At 39.9% G+C, this 22,941-nt stretch overlaps 1 protein-coding gene across 1 annotated transcript; it reads right to left on the bottom strand.

The window, feature by feature from the left end:
- Positions 1 to 1,375: 1,375 nt before the first annotated feature.
- Positions 1,376 to 4,949, bottom strand: GJC1 (gap junction protein gamma 1). The gene is made up of 2 exons (XM_080827435.1): positions 4,830 to 4,949; positions 1,376 to 3,066 (listed from the first exon to the last, which is right to left on the bottom strand). The coding sequence occupies exon 2, from the start codon at positions 3,044 to 3,046 to the stop codon at positions 1,856 to 1,858; it is 1,191 nt and encodes a 396-aa protein (XP_080683561.1). The 5' UTR covers positions 3,047 to 3,066; positions 4,830 to 4,949; the 3' UTR covers positions 1,376 to 1,855.
- Positions 4,950 to 22,941: the final 17,992 nt, after the last annotated feature.

The raw sequence follows: 22,941 nt of genomic DNA on the forward strand, positions 1-22,941 counted from the left end.
AAATCTTGCTTGTTTTCTAAGAAGAATCACTTGAATTTCCTTATAAAACATGTAGTATGAAGGAAACTATGCATGTTTACTAATCATCCAGGACACATCAGGTCTCCTGTTCTTTGAAAATTCCCTTTTAGTCTCACCTGAGTTTCCTTTCTGCTTAAGACATTTAGAGATTCTAAGGAGCTTCTCTGGGCTAAAATTTATAGATTAAAAAAAAAAAAAAAAGAAAAGAAAAGCAAAATAAGGGTTAACACATGGCTAGAAGATCATTTTAAATTTTCTACTGAGTAGAACAAAGAAAGAAATGAAAAAGAAATGACCTAAGGGTGCTGCTCCAGGATTCTCCTAAATAATAAAGAACCGATGTTCCAAAACTAAGACATAAAAAGTAATACTTCGGGAATTCCAAAGTCAGAGGTGGCTTGCTTCCTCTTAGGAGAGTGACACACTCAAACGGAAATGCTCCCTGGGAAGCAAAGGCCCCTTCCTTTAAATCTTTACCAAGTTCTTACTCAGATGCTCATAAACTCTGAGACAAATGATGTGAACGTGATGCAAGAGCAAAGCTCTCCAACATAATCCAGGACCGAAAACATCAATAAAATACTACAAATTACGAGTGTTATGTGAACCCTCATGCTAGTCATTAACAAACAGATATGCCTATAAGGAATAAATACTGAAATTCTCTTTAGGTCTATTTACAGGCAGAATCCTTGTCCTGACTGGTTCCCACACAGAAATCCACACTGGCAGAAGTATAGAAATTTTAAGTTTCACAGTAAATTATAAAAAACTAGGAATTCAGATTTAGGTCTTCTGCCATATACAGTGCAAGAACCTTTGAGTTTTCTTAGCCTACAGGGGAATTTTTGTATTTCTAATGTTAACACGTAAAGAAAATATCCATCACTGGTTTCTTGAGCAACCCAAGAGGCAGGTTTCTGGGTAGAGATTTCAGGCAAATCAGGTCCACAACTGAACTGCAGCGTGGTGGGGCTCATTTCTGAGGCTTTTCTGTACAACAGGACTCTTCGTCACACCTCAGGACAGGGTCTCCGCACTGCTACCAGGCTGGGGATACCTCTGTATTCAAGCCTTTTGAAAGAACTTAAATTATATACACACCACCAAGGGAAATGCTGGTAATGCTTGATAACTACAGGAATCTTGCAGGGAATCATTTATACCCTTTGAAAACACAAATAGGTTTTCAAAGATTAGATACAAGTCTGGGTACATGAATGAGACACAAGAACCTCTTAAGTAAAGGAAAAAGACCTCAACCTCCCACTACTGTGGACTTTCTGATGCTTCCTCCTCTGGCTCCTTACATATCTGAACTCTTCCCGGCAACACAAGAGGCACTTTTATTAGGTGTAGGATCTATGAAATCTTTATACCCAGGGTTGCATTTGCTGAAAAGTAATAACACTAGCCTAGTAGGCATTACCTTAAGGATTTCTTTTTCCTTTAATACAAAAGTATAACTACAGTGGTCCAATATACAAATACAAAAAAAATTCTCATACTAAAAAAATGTACCATAATACTGTACATACAAAAACTTTTCAACAAGAATGATTTAAATATATCTGTTCTTTTCCAGATCTGGAAGACATAAATGTAAAGTTCCATAACTGTATTATTGCTGGAAAATGTGCCCAGGAACACTGTGTTTTCCCCTTTTCTCCCCCTTGTCCCAGCCCCGCTTTCAGAGTCCCCTGAGCTTGGATCATGAGCCAACAGCATCCCTGAAGATAACCAGAGCCAAATGTTTACTCAATGGAAGTCATTATTCAGTGAGCCGCTGCTTACCATGAACTATGAAAAGCACTAGTTTCAAGCCCCGCCAAGATTAAATCCAGACGGAGGTCTTCCCATCCCCTGATTTGCTACTAGCACTACTCTTGTTGGACCCAGCTTTGGACCCCCCTTTGGCTTTTTTCCCCCGGGGTCCATGGGGGTTGTTTTGGTGACTGTAGGCCTGGATTGCGAGATCCAAGCGTTCCTGGGCCATCCTGATCTCCCGCTGCAGAGTCTCCAGGTCGGCCGGGAGGTTCTCCTCATGGCTGCCATACTGTTGTTCCTGGGCGATGTTGGCCTTGTTTTGCTTGTAGGCGATCTTAGCGTTGGACAGTTCGGTGTACTGTATCTGATCTGGTTTGACGGCAATGTTATAGCCAGGGGGAGCAGATGGAGTATTCCAAGTGAAAGGGTAATTATAAGCACCCGGATCTTCCAGTTCCCTCCTTTTACTGTTTAGCGAGTCTCGAATTGTCCCAAACCCTAAATGAAGCATTTCCCAAATGTTAAGCAATAGGCAAAGGCCTGTAACACCATACATTATTAGAAGGAAGATGGTCTTTTCGGTGGGTCTAGATATAAAGCAGTCGATTTTATGAGGGCAAGGAAGTCTGCTGCACACATAAAATGGGTGGACTTGGAAGCCATACAGGAAATACTGCCCTATCAGAAAACCCACCTCAAACACGGTCCTTGCCAGCAACTGCAGCACGTAGATTTTCATAAGTCCATCCTCCCGAATCCGCCGTCGACCATCATGCTTGGGTTTAGGTTGGTTCTGCTCCTTGTTTTCTTTTTCACTCTCCAATTCCATTTCCGGATACATCATGGGATCCTCTTCATGGTCCTCTTCTGTTTCCTCCAGAGCTCGGTGCTGCTTCCAACGCATAGCATACGGTTTGCTCCGAGCCGCCTTCTTGTCTGCTTCGCCATGCTCCATCTTGGCGATCTTGTGAATGGCATAGCCCAGGTACATCACAGACGGGGTTGCCACCAGGATGATCTGGAACACCCAGAAGCGCACATGGGAGAGGGGCGCAAAGGCATCATAGCAGACATTCTCGCAGCCTGGCTGCTCTGTGTTACATACAAATTTGCTTTGCTCATCATAATAGATGGACTCCCCTCCTACAGCCGTAAGGACAATCCGGAAGACAATCAATACAGTGAGCCAGATCTTCCCCACAAATGTGGAATGGTTGTGGATCTCCTCTAGCAGGCGTGTCAGGAAGCTCCAGCTCATGGTGACCAAACTGCTTTGCCCTGATAAAAATGGAAAAATCCCAAAGGAAAATCAACAAATTATTAAAATCTGAAACAACTTAATTTTTTGTTGATGATATCTCTAGGAACTACTTTTCTGAATACTTGAAATCTAACCCCAAGGCTCCTGTTAGAATGACAGCATGAAGAGCACCTCATGCTCTACTATCTCATGTAGGATAATTCACCTCAGTCTGTGAGCACTTGTCTGCAGAACCCTAGGAAGTCTGGTTGGCTTTCCAGTCTTCCCTAGTCCCAAAGGTCAAATTGTAGCTACCATCTGAGATATATTTCTCAGACCCAGCATACTGGATTCTTTATGTATACTATCATGTCATAAGACTTACTTGTGAGATATAAATAAGAAAAAAGAACAAAGTGTAGCTTATTCTGTTCAGTCATGGTGAGATTATCACTAAAAACATAATGTGGAGGGTGTCTGGGTGGCTCAGTTGGTTAAGCAACTGCCTCCAGCTCAGGTCATGATCCTGGGGTCCTGGGATCGAGTTCCACGTTGGGTTTCCCCAGCTCTGCTGGGAGCCTGCTTCTCCTCCTCCCTCTGCCTGCCACTCCCCCTGCTTGTGTGCTTGCTCTCTCTCTCTGTCAAATAAATAAATAAAATCTTAAAAACAAACAAACAAACAAACAAACATAATGTGGATACTTGAGCTGGACTCCGTTGTAAAGAGGTACTGTATGAGGAAATTAAAATTTTAGACCTGGTGACAAAGTATTAGAAAGAATTAAGGAGATGATACAGCTGCAAATAACTGGCAAAGATCAAGAACTAAACAAAAGACAGAAAGGAACTAGGAAGTCACTCCTTAGCTGGGCTGCACAGCATAATAGATTCTAGGCTTCTCTGTTGCTGTACTTTGTTCTTGGTAGATATTAAAAATGTTTCCAAACTGAATTGTGAGGACATTAAATCCAATCAATAGGCAAATCCATTTGAAACAGCATTTTTAAAATTTAAAAAAAAAAATTTAATTTGTTTATTTGACACAGAGAGAGAGAGAGATCACAAGTAGGCAGACAGGAAGCCAGACAGAGAGGGGGAAGCAGGCTACCCGCTGAGCAGAGAGCCTGATGCCAGGACCCTGAGATCATGACCTGAGCTGAAGGCAGAGGCTTAACCCACTGAGCCACCCAGGTGCCCCTGAAACTGGGTTTTCAAGGACAGCTTTATTCTGAGAGTCTTAGATCTCTGCCCAGAATCCTACTAAAAATCATCTATGTATATAAAATCCCTAATGCAGGGTGCCTGGTTGGCTTAGTTGGTTGGGCCACTGCCTTTGGCTCAGGTCATGATCCTGGAGTCCCAGGACTGGGTCCCGCATTGGGTTCCCGACTCCACAGGGAGCCTGCTTCTCCCTCTGACCTTCTCCCCTCTCATGTTCTCTCACTCTCTTTCAAATAAAAATAAAATCTTGGGGCACCTGGGTGGCTCAGTGGATTGGGCCTCTGCCTTCAGCTCAGGTTGTGATCTCAGGGCCCTGGGATCGAGCCCCACATCGGGCTCTCTGCTCAGCGGGGAACCAGCTCCCCTACCCTCTCTGCTTGCCTCTCTGCCTACTTGTGATCTCTCTCTCTGTCAGATAAATAAATAAAATCTTTAAAAATAAATACATAAAATCTTAAAAAAAAAATTAAAATCCCTAACGCAACACCTGACACAAAGCACACTTCTCTCTCCTTCTCTCTTCCAGTTTACTTTTGCAGATTATCGGTGATTATCAGCATGACCGAAGTTTATGCTTTACCTGTTATCCGGAACTTCTGTTACCCAGAACTTTCTTAGAGAAATGATGTTTTGCTTACAACTTTTCCAGATTCCCTCTGGAAGGAAAAAAGACAAAAGAAGGTCACAAGCTACCTCCCATAGAAAATAATGAATCATTAAAGTGCCATTTTCAGGAAGAAATGAAGTTTTCTATGGAGTGCAGGAATCAATCAGCATGAGGTAGAAACAGGCTTAAATTTCAATACCACTGTTTATTCCTCCCAATGCATGCGGTAGAAAAAACTATGTTTAAAAGTAACCCAGAGATAATCTTAAGTCATTGTAGTCTAAGAAAATATGGCAGGAAGATGAGTCATTTGTGGAAATCTGAAGCAGATCAACTCTGGCACCTATAGGAAAAAGCCAAAGCAGAAAAATCTCAACAAATTTAAAACAGGTCACTAAAGGCCTTGTGAAAACCTTCACCCTGGATGCTCTGAGCAGCTAATACCTCTCACCGGGATTTAAGTGGCCAACTGGGAGTAAGCTGTTTAGTTAAAACACCCAACAGCTGGCTCTCAGTCACTGGGACATCCGAATCCACATGGGGTGATTTATAAATTCACACAAAGAAACTGCTCACGGAAAGAAAACACCTGCATCTGTATTGTGATTAAAAAAATAAAATAAAATAAAATAAGTCCGGGGGCGCCTGGCTGGCTCAGGTGGTGAAGTATGCAACTCCTGATCTCGGGATTGTGGGTTCAACCCTGTGCTGGGTATAGAGATTACTTAAAAATAAAATCTTAAAAACAAACCAACCAACCCAGGATAAAGTATTGTTTATTATCAAGTTCTACCAACTCTGAGTAGCTGTGGCCAAGAGGCATCCATAAGGTGGCAAATTTGTTCATTGGCTATCATTTAATTTAATAAATTTAAAACAATCCATAAGCGTTACATGTTCATGGTAACTTAGAAAAATCTGGGGAGGGGGTTAAGATACAGGGAAAAAACCTAGAACGATTTTTTCCCCCCTTAAGATTTTATTTATCTGACAGAAAGAGAGATCACAAGTAGGCAGAGAGGCAGGCAGAGAGAGAGGAGGAAACAGGCTCCCTGCTGAGCAGAGAGCCCGATGTGGGGGCTCGATCCCAGGACCCTGAGATCATGACCTGAGCCAAAGGCAGAGGTTTAACCCACTGAGCCACCCAGGTGCCCCTAGAACGATTTTCAAAAGGTTGGTGAAAATAAGAAAAGATAGTAGTCCAGGCACCTACAAAACATGAGAGTATCTCCTTATGTACAGAATCCGAGCACACAAGCATCTCACCATAGGACTTCAAGTACATTCCCAGCCCTAATGTCTAAAATGAGCTCAGCACTTCTCTCACTGAATACACAAGCTATAAAACCACAAAATATAAATATATATTCTTTAAATGGTGACATAACTCAAGTTTCCAACATGGAACTCCTGTCATGATTCACATCCAAGTTCAGACTGTTCCCAAATACTCCATCTAAAGCATTTCCCCTGAAGCCTGAAATTCTATTGATTCCAGTGAGTCAAAATCATCAAAGTACTATTGTTAATTAGTTAGAAAATTCATCCTCTACACCTTCCTCCATACCAAAGACAAACGAATATCATTTTTTAAAAAGATTTTTAATATTTATTTGAGAGAGAGAGAGAACAAGCAGGAGGGGCAGAGGGAGAGAGCATCTGAAGCAGACTCCGTGCTGAGTGTGAAGTCTGACGAGGGGCTTGATCTCACACGTCTGACATCATGACCTAAGCAGAAACTGAGTCAGCCGCTTAACTGACTGAGCCACCCCAAAAAGTATCTTTTTAGTAATTATTGCTATGAAAGAATCTCTCAACAGTTCACCATCTCATGTAATAATCTAAGTTCTTTGGGGGAGGAGGAATGGTGTATGTCCCTCAAACCTCATGTAAGTTATAAGGCAGTGAAATACACCGGAAGTGAGCACTGCACATTGGCTAAGTTGTAGGCTAGGCCTAGAAAATACTGAACCCTTAGAACCTGCTTTCCCAGGGGCATTTTTAAGTGCCAAAACACCCCACACCCACAGCTAGAGTATAAGCAATCCTGTGTTTAGTAACTTAATTTCAGCATCTCATAAAAAGGGTCCTGGAAAATTTTCTTTCTAAAATAACCATGGGCTGCGGGGTGCCTAGGTGGCTCAGTGGGTTAAAGCCTCTGTCTTCAGCTCAGGTCATGATCCCAGGGTCCTGGGATCGAGCCCCGCATTGGGCTCTCTGCTCAGCGGGGAGCCTGCTTCCTCCTCTCTCTCTGCCTGCCTCTCTGCCTACTTGTGATCTCTGTCTGTCAAATAAATAAATAAATAAATCTTTAAAATAAATAAATAAATAAATAAATAAATAAATAAATAAAATAACCATGGGCTTCCTAAAATCAATGGCAGCCATCACTATCCTACTAAAGAGTCAACAGATTTGATACTCCTTCCAAATTCCTTTCCTTTCCTTGCAAACATTAAAGAAAATGGCTTAAATATCAGACTACACTACTCCAAGATTGTGGGGGGGGAACAGCAGGGAGAGGGAGGGAGGTAATGAGAGAGACAGAAAATGGAATGAGTAGAAGGGTGGGTTCTGGAATTGACATTTCTAAGCAGAACATGTCATTACCAAGTGTGGTCTCATTGTGTTCTTGCTCTACTCCAGTTCCCTCTCTTCTGCCTTTTTTTGCTCTGCTATCAGAAGCCTAAAATTTAGGACATAGTCTTCTCTGACTTCCCTGTTTCAGCAAACAGACATGGATAAGGAATGGGGAGTGAGAATGTGCAATTTACCCGTGAATGGCTCTCATGAAAAAGTAAGAGTCATTTCCATACTCTCTATCTATGAAGGGAAGTGACAGGGGAGCATGTGACAAGCGGTGGTGAGAGGAGGGGGGATGGCAAATACCTAAAAGTTTCTTGCTAAGAAAGCCCCAATTGACTTACACGTACTTTTGTACTTAATAGCTTTTTGAAAAAATAAATTCTTTATGCTTTTGTTGAATTTATCTATAGAAAAATTCTAAGAAATGGTATTAGGTCACAGGAAATGTAAACCTGCATGTCTCCTGCTTTGTACTGTCATCCAACTTTCTTATTTATTTAGGTATTTATTTATTTTTAAAATTGGGCTCCAGGCTGGGCGTTGAGCCCAAAGTGAATCTTGAACTCACAACCCTGAGATCAAGGTGTGAGCTGAAATGAAAAGTTGGACCCTCATGGGCCAAGGGTCCTGGGATCGAGTCCCACATCGGGTTCCCAGTTCAGCGGGAAGCCTGCTTCTGCTTTCTCTGTCATATATATATATATATATAAAAGAGTTGGACCCTTAACCTTCAGAGCCACCATTGTCATCCAACTTTCTAAAAAGATCCTAGCAATTTACAATGCCTGGCAAAGAACGATTACAATTTCACCTCAACTTCATCAGCACTGTTATGCTACTTCACACGGATGCCAATCCCATTTCAAAATTATGTCAATTTGTATGTTGTTTTTAAATTTTTATTTATTTATTTGTCACAGAGAGGAGGAGAGAGGCAGGGAGAGGGAGAAGCAGGCTCCCCGCTGAGCAAGGTGATTGATGTGGGGCTCAATCCCAGGACCCTGGGATCATAACCTGAGTTGAAGGCAGACGCTTAAACTGATTGTCACTCAGGTGGCCTGAAATTTTTTTTTTAAGATTTTATTTTAAAGTAATTGCTAAACCCAACATGGGGCTCAAACTCACAACCCCAAGATCAAGAGTTGTATGCTCTACTGACTGAGTCAGCCAGGTGCCCCAGGCGCCCCTCAGTTTTTGTTTTTAATGTATCAGGACACAGTTATCCCATATCCACCTCCCTTCACTGATTATTTCTAGACTTTTGCCCATTTATTTGCAGAATGTATTCTCAATATAGTATAGACATTAACCATCTGACCTTTAATATAAACACTTCAGTTTATCGTCTTCCTTCAAATATTCTTATTTTATATAGTCTCATCGATCAATTTCTTGATTAAATTCAAAGGTGGAAAAATTATTTTTTCTAGGATGAATTTTTAAGTAAAGAATACTGCAATTTGGGGGGCGCCTGGGTGGCTCAGTGGGGTAGGGCCTCTGCCTTCGGCTCAGGTCATGATCCCAGGGTCCTGGGATCGGGCCCCACATCAGGCTCTCTGCTCAGCGGCGAGCCTGCTTCCCCCCTCTCACACTGCTGGTCTCTCTGCCTTCTTGTGATCTCTGTCAAATAAATTAAAAAAAAAAAAAAAAAGAAAAGAAAAAGAATACTGCAGTTTGGGCGCCTGGGTGGCTCAGTGGGTAGCCTGCCTTCCCCTCTCTCTGCCTGCCTTTCTGCCTACTTGTGATCTCTGTCAAATAAATAAATAAATACTTAAAAAAAAAAAAAAAAGAATACTGCAATTCATGGTAGCCCATAATTCAAAAGGACACGCACACACACACACTAAAGAAAATTATGTTTGCTTATATAACATTTATTGGGCAGAAACCAAATGTGCTATTTTTAGTCCATTTTCCAAATAACTACAGTTACAAATCTACCTTGTCTTGTACTAGAAAATAGAATTTTCAAAATTAGTTGGCATAAACATGGTAATAAATTACCTAATTCCCTTCCAAATTCTTTGTATTTGAAGTTTTCTACAGTTATACCCTAATAGGATCAAGTCAAAGTTAACCACATTTTTCTGTAAAAAAAGAACTCATAGGATTTTTGGAGATTAAATATAAAGCACATTATTTGGATTATTCCAGGAGGCAGATTACATGACTAGATCCCTTCTAAAAATGAAGAAATGAAATCCAGAAAGCATATAAAAGTTGCCCAAGATCATACAGTTATTAAACTGGTGAAGCTAGGCCTTAACCACTAATAAAGAATACATTACAGGGGCACCTGGGTGGCTCAGTGGGTTAAAGCCTCTGCCTTCAGCTCAGGTCATAATCCCAGGGTCCTGGGATCGAGCCCCGAATCTGGCTCTCTGCTCAGCGGGGAGCCTGCTTCCCTTCCTCTCTCTCTGCCCGCCTCTCTGCCTACTTGTGCTCTCTGTCTGTCAAGTAAATAAATAAAATCTTAAAAAAAAAAAAAAAAAGAATTAAACTAAATAAGGGGCACCTGGGTGGCTCAGTTGTTAAGTGTCTGCCTTCCGTTCAGGTCATGGTCCAAGGATGGAGTCCCACATAAGGCTCCCTGCTCAGCAGGAAGACTGCTTCTCCCTCTCTCACCACCCCTGCTTGTGTTCCCACTCTTGATATGTCTCTTCCTGTCAAATAAATAAAATCTTAAAAAAAATAACCTAAATAATAAAATAAACTCACAAAGATCAAAAGGGGAAATTTCAGAATTTAAGACCTTATTTGCAGAATAAATTCAAGTCAAAACAAAACAAAACCAAAAAGAACTCAAAGATTTCTTGGCAACTGGAGGGAGGGAGGGAATAAAACTATAAAAGCGGTATCTCTAACAGAAATGGTTTAATCACTTATTTAATTAATAATTTTTTAAGTTTAATTACTTAGCTGGGCATTGAGAATAGGGCCAAGAGAAGTCGATAAACTCAGTTCAGAAGACACCAGTCTGAGATGCGAGCGCTTTGTGAAAGGGGACTTACTAGTCCATAACTGGCACATGTTAAGTGCTAAATAAATGTCTGACAAACAAATGAATGAATACATTCCTATGGGACCTGCTTCATACTTATTACAATCACAATCTTTTTCTATATTTTCCTCCTAGATTCCCACTGCGTCAACCTGTCCATAAAAAGAATAAGCAGGTTCGGGGTGCGATTGCTTGGGTGTCTGACTCTTGATTTCAGCTCAGGTCACAATCTCAGGGTTGTGAATCTAGCCCCGTGAAAGGCTCCATGGTCAGTGGAGTCTGCTTGAGATTCTCTCTCCTACCTCTCCCTCTGCTCACACGTGTGTGCACTCTCTAAAACAAATAAATCAATAAATCTTTTTTTTTTTTAAAGCATTCTCATGAAGCAATGAAGCTTGGTTTATAGGACAGTTTAAGCAGAAAATGGACTGTTGTATGGAGTCAGGTGTTAGGCAGAAGACTAGGCTAGAAATTAAGAATTTTCACTTTGAATTTTTTTTTAATTAAAAAAAAATTTTATTTATTTGAGAGAAAGAGCCAGAGAGAAAGCATGTGCACAGGGAAGGTGCACAGGCAGAAGCAGAAGCAGACTCCCCACTAAACAAGAAGTCTGAAGCAGGACTCAATCCCAGGACACTGGGATCATGACCTGAATTGAAGGCAGATGCTTAACTGACTGAGCCACCCAGGTGCCCCTGAAGTCTGCTTTTATTTTTTTATTTTTATGTTTTTAAAAAAATCTTATTTGTTTATATGAATGAAAGAGAGCACAAGTAGGCAGAGCTGGAGACAGAGGGAGAGAAGCAGTCTCCCCACCGAGCAGGGAGCCCGATGTGAAACTCAATCCCAGGACTCTGGGATTATGACCTGAGCCAAAGGCAGATGCTTAACTGAGCCACTCAGGTGGGTGCCCCTGGAATTTATATTTCTTTTCTTTCTTTTTTTTTTTATTAAAGATTTTATTTATTTGACACAGAGAGAGAGACAGTGAGAGAGGAAACACAAGCAGGGGGAGTGGGAGAGGGAGAAGCAGGCTTCCTGATGTGGGGCTCAATCCCAGGACTCTGGGATCATGACCTGAGCTGATGGCAGATGCTTAACGACTGAACCACCCAAGTGCCCCTGGAATTTATATTTCTTATCACACTTCTTTTCCTTAGAGGTAAAAGTATGAAAATAATACCACACAAAAAAGGCAAAGGAAATGGAAATAAAACATCGTAAGGTTATAATACAAGAGGTGATTCAATATTACTTAAATGCAGACTATGATAAATTAAAGATGGCTACAGTAAACACAAAATCAACCATTAAAATAACAAAACAATGTTACAGCTAATAAAACAACAAAGGAGAGAATATGGAATCATAAATGAGATGAAGAGAACAAATAGGAAGATTGTGGATTTAAATCCGATGGTATCAATAATCACATTAAATGTAAATGGTCTAAATATTCAATTAAAAGGCAGAAATTGGGGGCGCCTGCTTCCTCCTCTCTCTCTGCCTACTTGTGATCTCTGTCAAATAAATAAATAAAATCTTAAAAAAGAATTGAAAACTACTAAATGGTTAATAACTGGTGATGAGTGGTGAATACAGTATACATACCAATAAACCTTCACACCACCAATCTACCAAAACTACCTACCAAAGATAAGTTCTACACTGCCAAATTCAATGGTCAATTCTCTTATTCAACCTTTTAAGCTCTATTTGATACACCTGATCACTCCTTCCTCTCTGAAATACAATCGGTGCCCCCACACCTGTGGCTTCCCTGATACCATGGTCCTCTGGCTATTATTTTTCAATTTCTATTTCGGTCTCACTTCTCCTTTGCAAACTTCTAAATACATATCCTGATCTTTATCCTATCTTATTAGCCTACCCTCCTCAGTCTTCTTTGTGGGTTCCTCCAACCAGAATTCAAGCTGTAAGTGATGTCACATTTGCTTCAACATCTCCCTTGAACTTTAGACTGGAAATTCAACCGCTACTTGACATCTTCTCTTGGATGTATAATAGGCACCAAATTTAACATACCCCAAACCAATCTTCCCATCCTCTGAAGACCTACTCTGTCTTCAGTTATTCAAATCTAAGAAAATGGCTCCACCATTCATGTAGTTCCTCTAGTCAAAAACCTTCAAGTCAGCCTCACTCCTTTTGTCACTTCAAGCCAAGCTGCAGTAAATCCTATTAATTTTATCTTCAAAATATATCCAGAGTCCAACCATTTATTACCACCTCCATTACAACCACTCTGATCCAAGTCACCTTCATTTCTTTTTTTTTTTTTTTAAGATTTTATTTATTTATTTGTCAGAGAGAGTGAGCACAGGCAGACAGAGAGGCAGGCAGAGGCAGAGGGAGAAGCAGGCTCCCCGCTGAGCAAGGAGCCTGATGTGGGACTCGATCCCAGGACCCTGGGACCATGACCTGAGCCGAAGGCAGCCGCTTAACCAACTGAGCCACCCAGGTGTCCCGTCACCTTCATTTCTAACAAAGACTACAGTAAAAGCAAAAGTCTTCTAACTGGTCTCCTAGCTTATGCTCTTATCCCTTTCAAATCTATTCTCCAAAAAGCAACCAGAGTAAAGCTTTAAAAAGTAAGTCAGAGGGGCGTGTAGGTGGTTCAGTGAATTGGGCCTCAGCCTTCGGCTCAGGTCATGATCTCAGGGTCCTGGGATTGAGCTCCGCGTCAGGCTCTCTGCTCGGCAGGGAGCCTGCTTCCCCCTCTCTCTGCCTGCATCTCTGCCTACTTGTGATCTCTCTCTCTGTCATATAAATAAATAAAATCTAGAAAAAAATAAAATAAAAAAATAAAAAGTCATTCAGATCATTTCCCTTTTCTGCTCAAAACTCTTGGAATAAAACCAAAAATCTTTACCACAGTCTATAACACCCCCTAGCATACAGCTACAGTTCACTTTCTGGTCGCATACTCCTTCCATTCTCCCTTTTGCTCATTCTGACTCAGGAACACCTGCGTCCTATCCTCCTCAGATCATACCTAATATGCCATGCTTTTGTCTCAAGACTTCTACACTTGCTATTTTCACTGCTTTGAACACTGTTTGCATAGCTAGTTGGCAGGGCTGCCTCATTCAAGTCTGCTAAAATGTCACCTCCATAATGAAATGTCCCCCAGGGTTGGCTGGTTGGTTTAGTCAGTAGAACACGCTACTCTTGATTCTGGGGTTAAGTTCAATTCTCATGCTGGGAGTACAGATTACTTAAAAAAACAAAACCAAACAAAAAAACTAAAAAAAAATAAAATAAAATAAAAAATAAAAAATAGTAATAGTAAATAATAGTAATAGTAAAAAAATAAAAAAAGAAACCTCGCCCAGACCAGCTTTACTGGTCTTTAATTTTACTTTATAAGCACTTTACTCAGCTTTAATTTTCTTTATAAGCACTTAACTCTCAAAAAATATATATATTTCTTATTTTATAATTTCATTGTTTATAGAATAGAAGCTCCCTGAGGGCAGAATTTTGTTCCTTTATCCCTAGTATCTAAAACCCTATGGCCTGACAAAGGGTGGTAGGTGCTCAATGAGTATCTGTTCAATTACTAAATTCAAACATATGGAAAAATAAAAATGTTGATGATATAGTAACTGAAAAATACAGGATACAGGGGCATCTGGGTGGCTCAGTGGGTTAAGCCTCTGCCTTCAGCTCAGGTCATGATCTCAAGGTCCTGGGATCAAGTCCCGATTGGGCTCTCTGCTCAGCACGGAGCCTGCTTCCTCCTCTCTCTCTCTGCCTGTCGCTCTGCCTACTTGTGATCTCTCTCTGTCAAATAAATAAATAAAATCTTAAAAAAAAAAAAAAAAGATTTTGGGGCACCTGGGTGGCTCAGTGGGTTAAAGCCTCTGCCTTCGGCTCAGGTCATGATCCCAGGGTCCTGGGATCAAGCCCTGCGTCAGGCTCTCTGCTCAGCAGGGAGCCTGCTTCCTCCTCTCTCTCTGCCTGCTGCTCTGTGATCTCCGTCTGCCAAATAAATAAAATCTAAAAAAAAAAAAAAAAAAAGATTTTATTTCTAAATTTTATTTCTACACCCAATGTGGGGCTCAAATTCACAACCCTGAGATCAAGAACTGCACACTGCACTAACCCAGCCAGATGCCCCTTTGGTAACTCTTTTATAGGTAAAGACCTAATTTCCCTACCATATAAAGAGTTCCAAAACAACAAAAGAAAAAAAAAACCCTAAACTTACAAACAAAAAACCCCACCCAACAATTCAACAGAAAATAGGCAAGGTACACAAACAGACATCCCATGGCAAAACCCCCTAAAAGTTCCCCCTTAAAAAAGATGCACAACATGGATGAACCTTGAAAAAATAAAGCTAAGTGAAATAAATCAAACACAAAAAAGCCAAACTTTATATGATTCCACTTATATGAAATGTAAATCCAGAGACAGGAAGATTAGTGGTTGTCTGGGGCTTTGAGAAATAGAATGTGACTATTAATGGATACAGGGTATCTCTTTGGGATGATGAAAATTTGACAGGGGTGATAGCTACACAACCTTCTGAATACACTAAAAATCACTGAATTGTACACCTTAAAAGGATGAAATTTAAGGCATGTGAATTATATCTCTAAAATAAAACAAACTAATTTGAGATATAATTCTTCTATCATGTTGATAAAAATAAAACAGTTGGGGAGGCTATGGAGAAAGAGATGTTTCTTTCATACATCGTTGATGGGAGTGGTATAACTTCTGAAGGCAATTTGGCAAGATCTAACAAAAGTATAAATGCACCTATCCTTTGACCTATAATCTCACTTCTGGGAATAATCACATTATTTTTATAATGGACTCAAATGTCCACTATCTAGCAATGGTTAAATTCACTGTGGTCTATCTACACAAATAAGGAAGAATGCTCTCCCTGTATAGAAAGACATCCAAGACATTTAATCAGTGGAAATAGCAAGGTATGTAAGTATATATTTAGGCATGCCTTTTATGTAGAGAGGAAAAAAAACCCAAAGTGTTTTTCCTTTTATTTCTATAAAGATACACAAGGCTCAGTTGGAAGAGCATGGGACTCTTGATCTCGGGGTTGTATATTCGAGCCCCACACTGGGTGTAGAGATTACTTAAACGAATAAACAAACTTAAAAAAAAAAAAAAAGAGCTTACAAGGACATAAAAAAAAAAACTAACAAAAGTACAAGAGTAAGGAGGACACGGTAGGATCAACACTTTTGATTACATATCTTTTAAGTTTTTATTGTTTTTTATTTTTTTAAAAGATTTTATTTATTTGAGAGACACACACAGAGACAGAGAGAGAGCAGTGGGAGGGGTAGACAGAGAAGCTGACTCCCCACTGAGCAGGGAACCCGATGCTGTAGTTGATCCCAGGGCACTGGAATCATGAGCTCAGCTGAAAGCAGATGCTTAACCAACTGAGCCACCCAAGTGCCCTACATATCTTTTTTTTAAAAAAAGATTTACTTGAGAGAGAGAGAGCGTGCACGCAAGCGAGCACAAGCAGAGGCAGAGAAAAAGGGAGAAAATCTCAGATTCCCCGCTGAGGGTGGAACCCAACATGGGGCATCAACTTAGACCCCGAGATCATGACCTGAGCTGAAACCAAGAGTCAGTCTCCAACTGACTGACTGAGCCACCCAGGTGCCCCTATGCATCCTTTAATACTGTCTTGGTTTTTTTGAACTAAATGAATATATTAGCTTTTAAAAGAAAATACCTCTAAAGGCATTCTGTGCCCTACAGAATAAAGTCTGCTTGAGATTAAAAAAAAAAAAAATTCTTTTGTAAACTTTTAAACAAATTCTTCTTCAAAAACCTCAATGTTTTGTGTTCATTTTAATGTATTTTACTTCAAATTGAAAAAATTCATTATTTGTATTAATTCACACTATGCACTTTCATATATGATTTGTTGTTTCCTCTATTAAATCCCCTTCCCCTGAGGTAACTGGGTGGCTCAGTCAGTTAAGTGTCTGCCTCCCCACACTCGCCCTGCTTGTGTTCCCTCTCTCGTTGTGTCTCTCTCTCTCAAATAAATAAATAAAAATAAATAAATAAATTTAAATCTCTTCTCATTGACTTTTCTCAACCTTCTTAAGTATTCTCTACTCCCACCCTGAGATCACGAGTTGCATGCTCTACCAACTAAGCCAGGCAGGCAACACTCCTCTGCTTTAAAATGTCTTTCCACAATTTCTTACCTGGAAAAATTTCATCCTTTAAGATCTAATCAAAGGTCATTTCAAGTTTCCTTGACCTCCTCAATCAACCACCCCCCAAAGCCCATAATAATTCTTCATCCCCCCAATATCAGGACTTACTCTATTAAATCAACATTAGTGATACTGATTTCTTCTGCTGGAATAGGAGTTCCTTGATGTCTGGGAAGTCTATGTTTCTAATTTTAGTATATGTGAGGCCAAAGTGAGCACGAAGTCTATGTTTCTTTAAATTTTCTGGACATTTAGCTCCTAGTATGCTGCCCAGGACACAAAAAGCACTCAATGAATGTGTGCTATATTAAACAGAAGATTTGAATGAATATGTATTAAGTAGAAAATGTAAATCATGTTCACTGATACAATCATATTTCAGGACCGAATACAATGAATAGTATAAGAGTACTTAACGTGAAAATACTCAGAGAAGGAAGTGCCTGGGTGACTCAGTCGGCTAAGTGTCTACTTTTCTTTTCTTTTTCTTTCTTTTTTTTTTTTTTGCAGCGGCCGACAGCGCCGTGGCGTCCCGCGGGCCACCGCCCCGCGCGCAACTCGGCCTCGGCGCGAGCCGCCCCGACAGGGCGAAGGCCGGGATTAAGTGTCTACTTTTCATTCAGGTCATGATCCCAGGGTCCTGGGATGGGCCCCACATCAAGTTCTCTGCTCAGCGGGTAGCCTGCTTCTCCCCATCCTTGTGCGTGTTCAAGTCAAACAAACAAACAAATAAATAAACAAAATCTTAAAAAAAAAAACAAAAAAACCCAAAAACCTCAGAGAAGGGAAAGAGACTAATTTTTTTAAAGATTTTATTTATTTGACACAGAGAGAGAGAAATCACAAGAGGGCAGAGAGGCAGTGTGTGAGTGTGTGTGTGTGTGTGTGTGTGTGTGTGTGTGTGTGTGTGTTTACAAGAAAAGGTCAACTTTTTTGCCCACTATCTCTCCAAAAATTCTAAAGCTTTTGATCTGTATTACCAAATTACCCCTCCAAAAATCTGGTACCTACTTATATCTCCATTACTAGAGTACGAGAATGCTGGTTTCCTCACTCCCTCACCAATGATTTCAATATATATATTTTTCAAAGATTTTATTTATTTGACAGACAGAGATCACAAGTAGACAGAGAGGCAGGCAGAGAGAGAAAGAGAGAGAGGAGGAAGCAGGCTCCCCGCAGAGCAGAAAGCCCGATGTGGGGCTCGACCCCAGGACCCTGGGATCATGACCTGAGCCAAAGTAGAGGCTTTAACCCACTGAGCCACCCAGGTGCCCCGATTTCAATATATTTTTTAAGAAACAAAGTTTGGGTTAATAGGAGTATAAACTGGGGCGCCTGGGCGGTCCTGGGATAGAGTCCACATCAGGCTGTCTGCTCAGCAAGGACCCGGCTTCTCCCTCTGCCCTGCCATGACCCCTGCTTGTTCTCTCTCTCTCTCTCTGACAAACAAATAAAATCTTAAAACAAACAACCCATAGGATATCACATCACACCACCCATCAGGATGTATACTACAGAACAAGAAAAGAACAAGTGCTGACAAAGCTGTGGAGAAAGTGAAACCTTTGCTGGGAATCTAAAATGTTGCAGCTGTTACAGAGAAAACAGTATGGTTATAATTTCCTCAAAATATTAAATATACAATTACCATTTGACCCAGCAATTCTCCTTCTGGGTATATACCCAAAGAAACAAAAGCAGGGACTCAAAACAGAATCTGTAGACTCATGGTCACGGAATTATTCACAAGGGCCAAAAAAGGTAAGAAGCAACCCAAGTGTCCACTGCCAGATGAATAAACAAAATAGGACATTTCGTTAATATACAATGGAATGTTCTTCAGCCTTGAAAGGAAGGAAATTCTGACACATGGATGAAGCTTGACAAAATTATGCCAAGTGAAAGAAGTCAGTCACAACAGGACAAATGTTGTATGATTCCACTTACATGAAATAGCTACAATAAGCAAATTCATAGAAACAAAATAAAATGGTGATTGCCAGGAGCTGAGAGGAACAGGGAACTATGTTTAATCGGTACAGTTTCTGTTGGTAAGATTCAGAAGTTGGGGAGATGGTTGCATAATGATGTAAATTTACTTAATGCCACAGAACTGTACACTTAAAAAATGGTTAAAATGATAAATTTTATGTTAAGTATATTTTACCACAATAAAAAAGGATAAAGAAAGTTTTAGACGATGGGGCACCTGAATGGCTCAGTCAGTTAAGCATCTGTCTTCAGCTCAGGTCATGACTCCAGGGTCCTGGGATCCAGCCTAAGTTGGGCTCCCTGCTCAGTGGGGAGCTTTCTTCTTCTCCCTCTCCCTCAAATAAATAAATAAAATATTAAAAAAAAAAAGTTTTAGACTAAAATTCATTCATGCGATTGGTACTCACCTACCATCAAGAAGCTTGCAATCTAGCAGTTTCTAGGAAATTTACAAACACTTTTTAAAAAAAAACTACAGTTGTATTCAAGAGATATTTAATATACAGTTATATATGCCAGGCAACAAAGGAGTAGAGGAAGCTAACTAGAATCATCTGTTAATGTTTAAACATCTTAGAGTATAGTGACACTACAGGGAAATGCTTTACTTTTCAGTTTATCTGATTCATTTTTTCCACTGCAAGCTCTTTTATTATGTTGGCCACAAAAAAACAACTGTTAATCTAAAAATATCACTTTAATATATATATATCTTTGGAAATGACTCTCTAGTACGCATATTAAAAAAGCTCCCAAGGGTTCCAGATCAACAATTAAAAAACCCAGTAACTTGCCCCTTGTCAATTTTTAATCTTACTAAACTATTATAACCAGGAAATTAAAAATTTTAAAGTAGGTAGTGCTATTCTAAATGTTTTGCAAATCCAACAACGAAGTCCAAATGGGTCAGAGCCAAGTTTTAATCTCCTTCTAATTAAAAAAAACAAATAATACCCCAAACCTATCATAAACCAGATTTTAAAATCTTAGTTTCTTTTTAAAATAAAAACGAAGTCCAGGATGAACTAAAATTAATTTTCTAGAATAGTCATTCCTAACGTTGAATTTTATGAAACCAAGATGAAGTAAGCACTGAACTAGGAGCCAAGAGATTTTAACAGGCACTTCAGGAGTATTTCTTACCATTTTTTCATTTGTAAAGTAAGTGGAGAATATCAGATGATTTCTAAGGTGCTGTCTATTAGCATCTGATGTAAATCACCTCAGGCAGAATAAAATTCAAAAAAACAACCAACAAATTATGTGGAATTCAGAACTCTAGGGAGCAAGAAAGAGGTGAACTAACTGCAGTGAAATTAACAACGATAAGATGTCAAATTGTCAAGAAGGCACTTCCCAAACAAGTCATTCCAGAAAATCTGTGGTTGAATCAAGCTAAAAGATTTCAATACCGACTCACCATGATTCTAAAATATTAACTATCTGGGTATCCCGGGTCACAAGCTGAGCAATCCACTAAGAATCGTGCTAGTGACTCACACTCCTGAATGAGACTGCTTTATGTACAGAGACAAGGAATCAATTAAAGGGTTTACAATGAGGTTTTGTTTAACTGGAATGTTTTAAGTGGAAGTTAATTCTGCATGAGCGGTAATAGATGTTTAATAACTAGCTAGTGACAATTTCCAAGCAAAAGCATTATGGCAGTTCACTAGCAAACAGTAATCTATGTATTACAAACATAAAAACAACTTGTTTTCAAAACAGCTCTTGGCTATGGACAGTATTTGAGAAACACAATATAATTTGTTGTGAGTCGAATTATAAAACCTAGTAGAGAGAATGTAGTTTGAAATCTTGGCTCTAGTAACCAACAAGGATACAAAATACATCTCTGTGGGCTGAAGTGTCAATTTGTGCTGGCAAAAAGCCACTCTACTTGAATCTAAGAACCTTCAGGAACCAGCTGGAGAAGTATGAGGAACCTGGGAATAATGCATTCATTCACATCCTAAGTGGTACTATCTTCATGTAAAAAAGGACAGTATTGGTACACTTGCCCAAAACAGCTTGAGTTTAGGTCAAATCAACTGTCTGAATAATCATCACTCTAGGAGAATGAACACCTCTAAGACAAAACAAAAAATGTGTAACATTTCCAGTATGACTAGGTTCACAGCATAAAATTTGCAAAAAAAAATACTATCATCCACTGATGGTGAGGGCAGTCTGGTATAACCTCTCTGGGAGGTACTGTGGTTAATACTTACTGGGAACTTTAAAGTGTTTACATTCTGGGGTGCCTGACAGGCTCAGTCAGAAGAGCATGCGACTCTTATCTTGGGGTCGTGGGTTCAAGCCCCACGCTGGGTACAGAGACTACTTAAAAAAATAAAAAACTTAGAAAAAAAGGAAGAAAATATTAAGGTGTTTATATCCTTTGATCAGTAACTTCATATCTAGTAATTTATCTAAAATAAATGACCAAAATAAGACAAATTTTATGCAATTTAGGATATAACCTCATGACAAAATACTGCACAACTACTACAAATATTGTTTTAGAGCAGAGATCACAAAATTCAAATGTACACAATTCTCTAAAGACAAAAAATAGACTAGTGGTTGCCTAGATCTGAAAGGCATGGGGCAGGGGGAAACAGGGAGTGATCCCTAGTAAGTAGGGGGTTTCTTTCTGGACAATGAAAATATTCTAAAATTAAATTGTGCTGATGGCTACCCAACCCTGTTAATACACTGAAAATTTTGAATTGTACACTTTAAATAGGTTAACTGTACGAGGTATGAATTATATCTCACTCAAGCTATTTAAGGTATTTTTTAAAACATCTAGATACCAGTGAGAAGATGAAAGTAACCAAAATAGGAAAATGGGGCCTGGAAAAAATACCAACCAAAGTGGGGGCTTACTGCTTATTGGCTACAGCTATGGAGCTACCAGACGGTCATATCTTTCTTTTTTTTTTTTTTTTATTTATTTATTTGGGGCACCTGGGTGGCTCAGTCGTTAAGCGCCTGCCTTTGGTTCAGGTCATGATCCCAGAGTCCTGGGACTGAGCCCCGTATCAGACTCCCAGCTCAGCGGGAAGTCTGCTTCTCACCTTCCCACCCACCCTGCTTGTGTTCTCTCTCTCACCACCTCTCTCTCTGTCAAATAAATAAATAAAATCTTAAAAAAAAAAAAAAGATTTATTTTTGGAGGGGAGAGAGAGCATGTGCGTGCAAGTGCGGGAAAGGGCAGAGGGAGAGACTCTTCAAGTAGACTGCCTGCTGAGCAGGGAGGACGACTTGGGGCTTGATCTCACAACCCATGAGATCCTGATCGGAGCCAAAATCAAGAGTCAGACGCTCAACCAGCTGAGCTACCCAGGCACCTCAAGACTTTCATATCTTTTAAAAGTCTTTGACCTGGATGTTTATGTCAAGTCTGATTTTTTACAATTTTTAAAAATTAAATTACTTTAAAGATTTTGTTTGAGAGAGAAAACACCAGCACAAGCAGGGGGAGGCAGAGAGAAGCGGACTCCCCACCGAGCCTGATGTAGGGCTCGATCTCAGGACCCTGGGATCATAACCTGACCCGAAAGCAGACCCTTCACTGACTAAGCCATCCAGGTGCCCTGATATTTTTTTTTTTTTTAAATTTTTGACTGAAGTGGAAAATAACTAGAGAAAGGTGTATAAATGTAAGCATGCAGTTCAGTGAATTGTCACAAACCAAACATACCCCTGTAACCAGCACTAAAATCAAGAACATTACCATCCACCCACAGCCACAATCACACCCAAGGGAAACCACCATCCTTCCTCCAACAGTATATGCAAGTTTAGCCCAGGGATAGTTGTTTAAGAGACTGTCCTATGAACTGTCCTATGAACTGTAGGGTGTTCTGCAGCATTCCTGATCTCTTCCAGTTGTGGCAACCAAAGATGTCTCTACACATTGCCAAATACCCCTTGGGGTAAAATATTATACCCCACTTTTGAGACCCACTTGTTTACCTGTTCTTGAACTTAATATAAATAGAATCATACAAAATGGGCTTTCTTGTATCAGAATCACAAAGAATATACTCTTTTGTGTCTTGACTTTTGTTCAGCATCTTTTGAGACTCACCAATTTTGCTGAGTTTAGCTCTAGTCTGTTCATTCTCTTCTCTTTACTATATTACTATTGTGTGAATGTATCACAATGTATCCATTCTACTGCTGATGGGCATTTGAGCAGTTTCCAGTTTTGAATATTATGAATAATGCTACTATGAACATTCCATGTATG

This window comes from Martes martes (genome assembly GCF_963455335.1).
Source record: "Martes martes genome assembly, chromosome: 16".
In the NCBI taxonomy this organism is placed as follows: Eukaryota; Metazoa; Chordata; class Mammalia; order Carnivora; family Mustelidae; genus Martes; species Martes martes.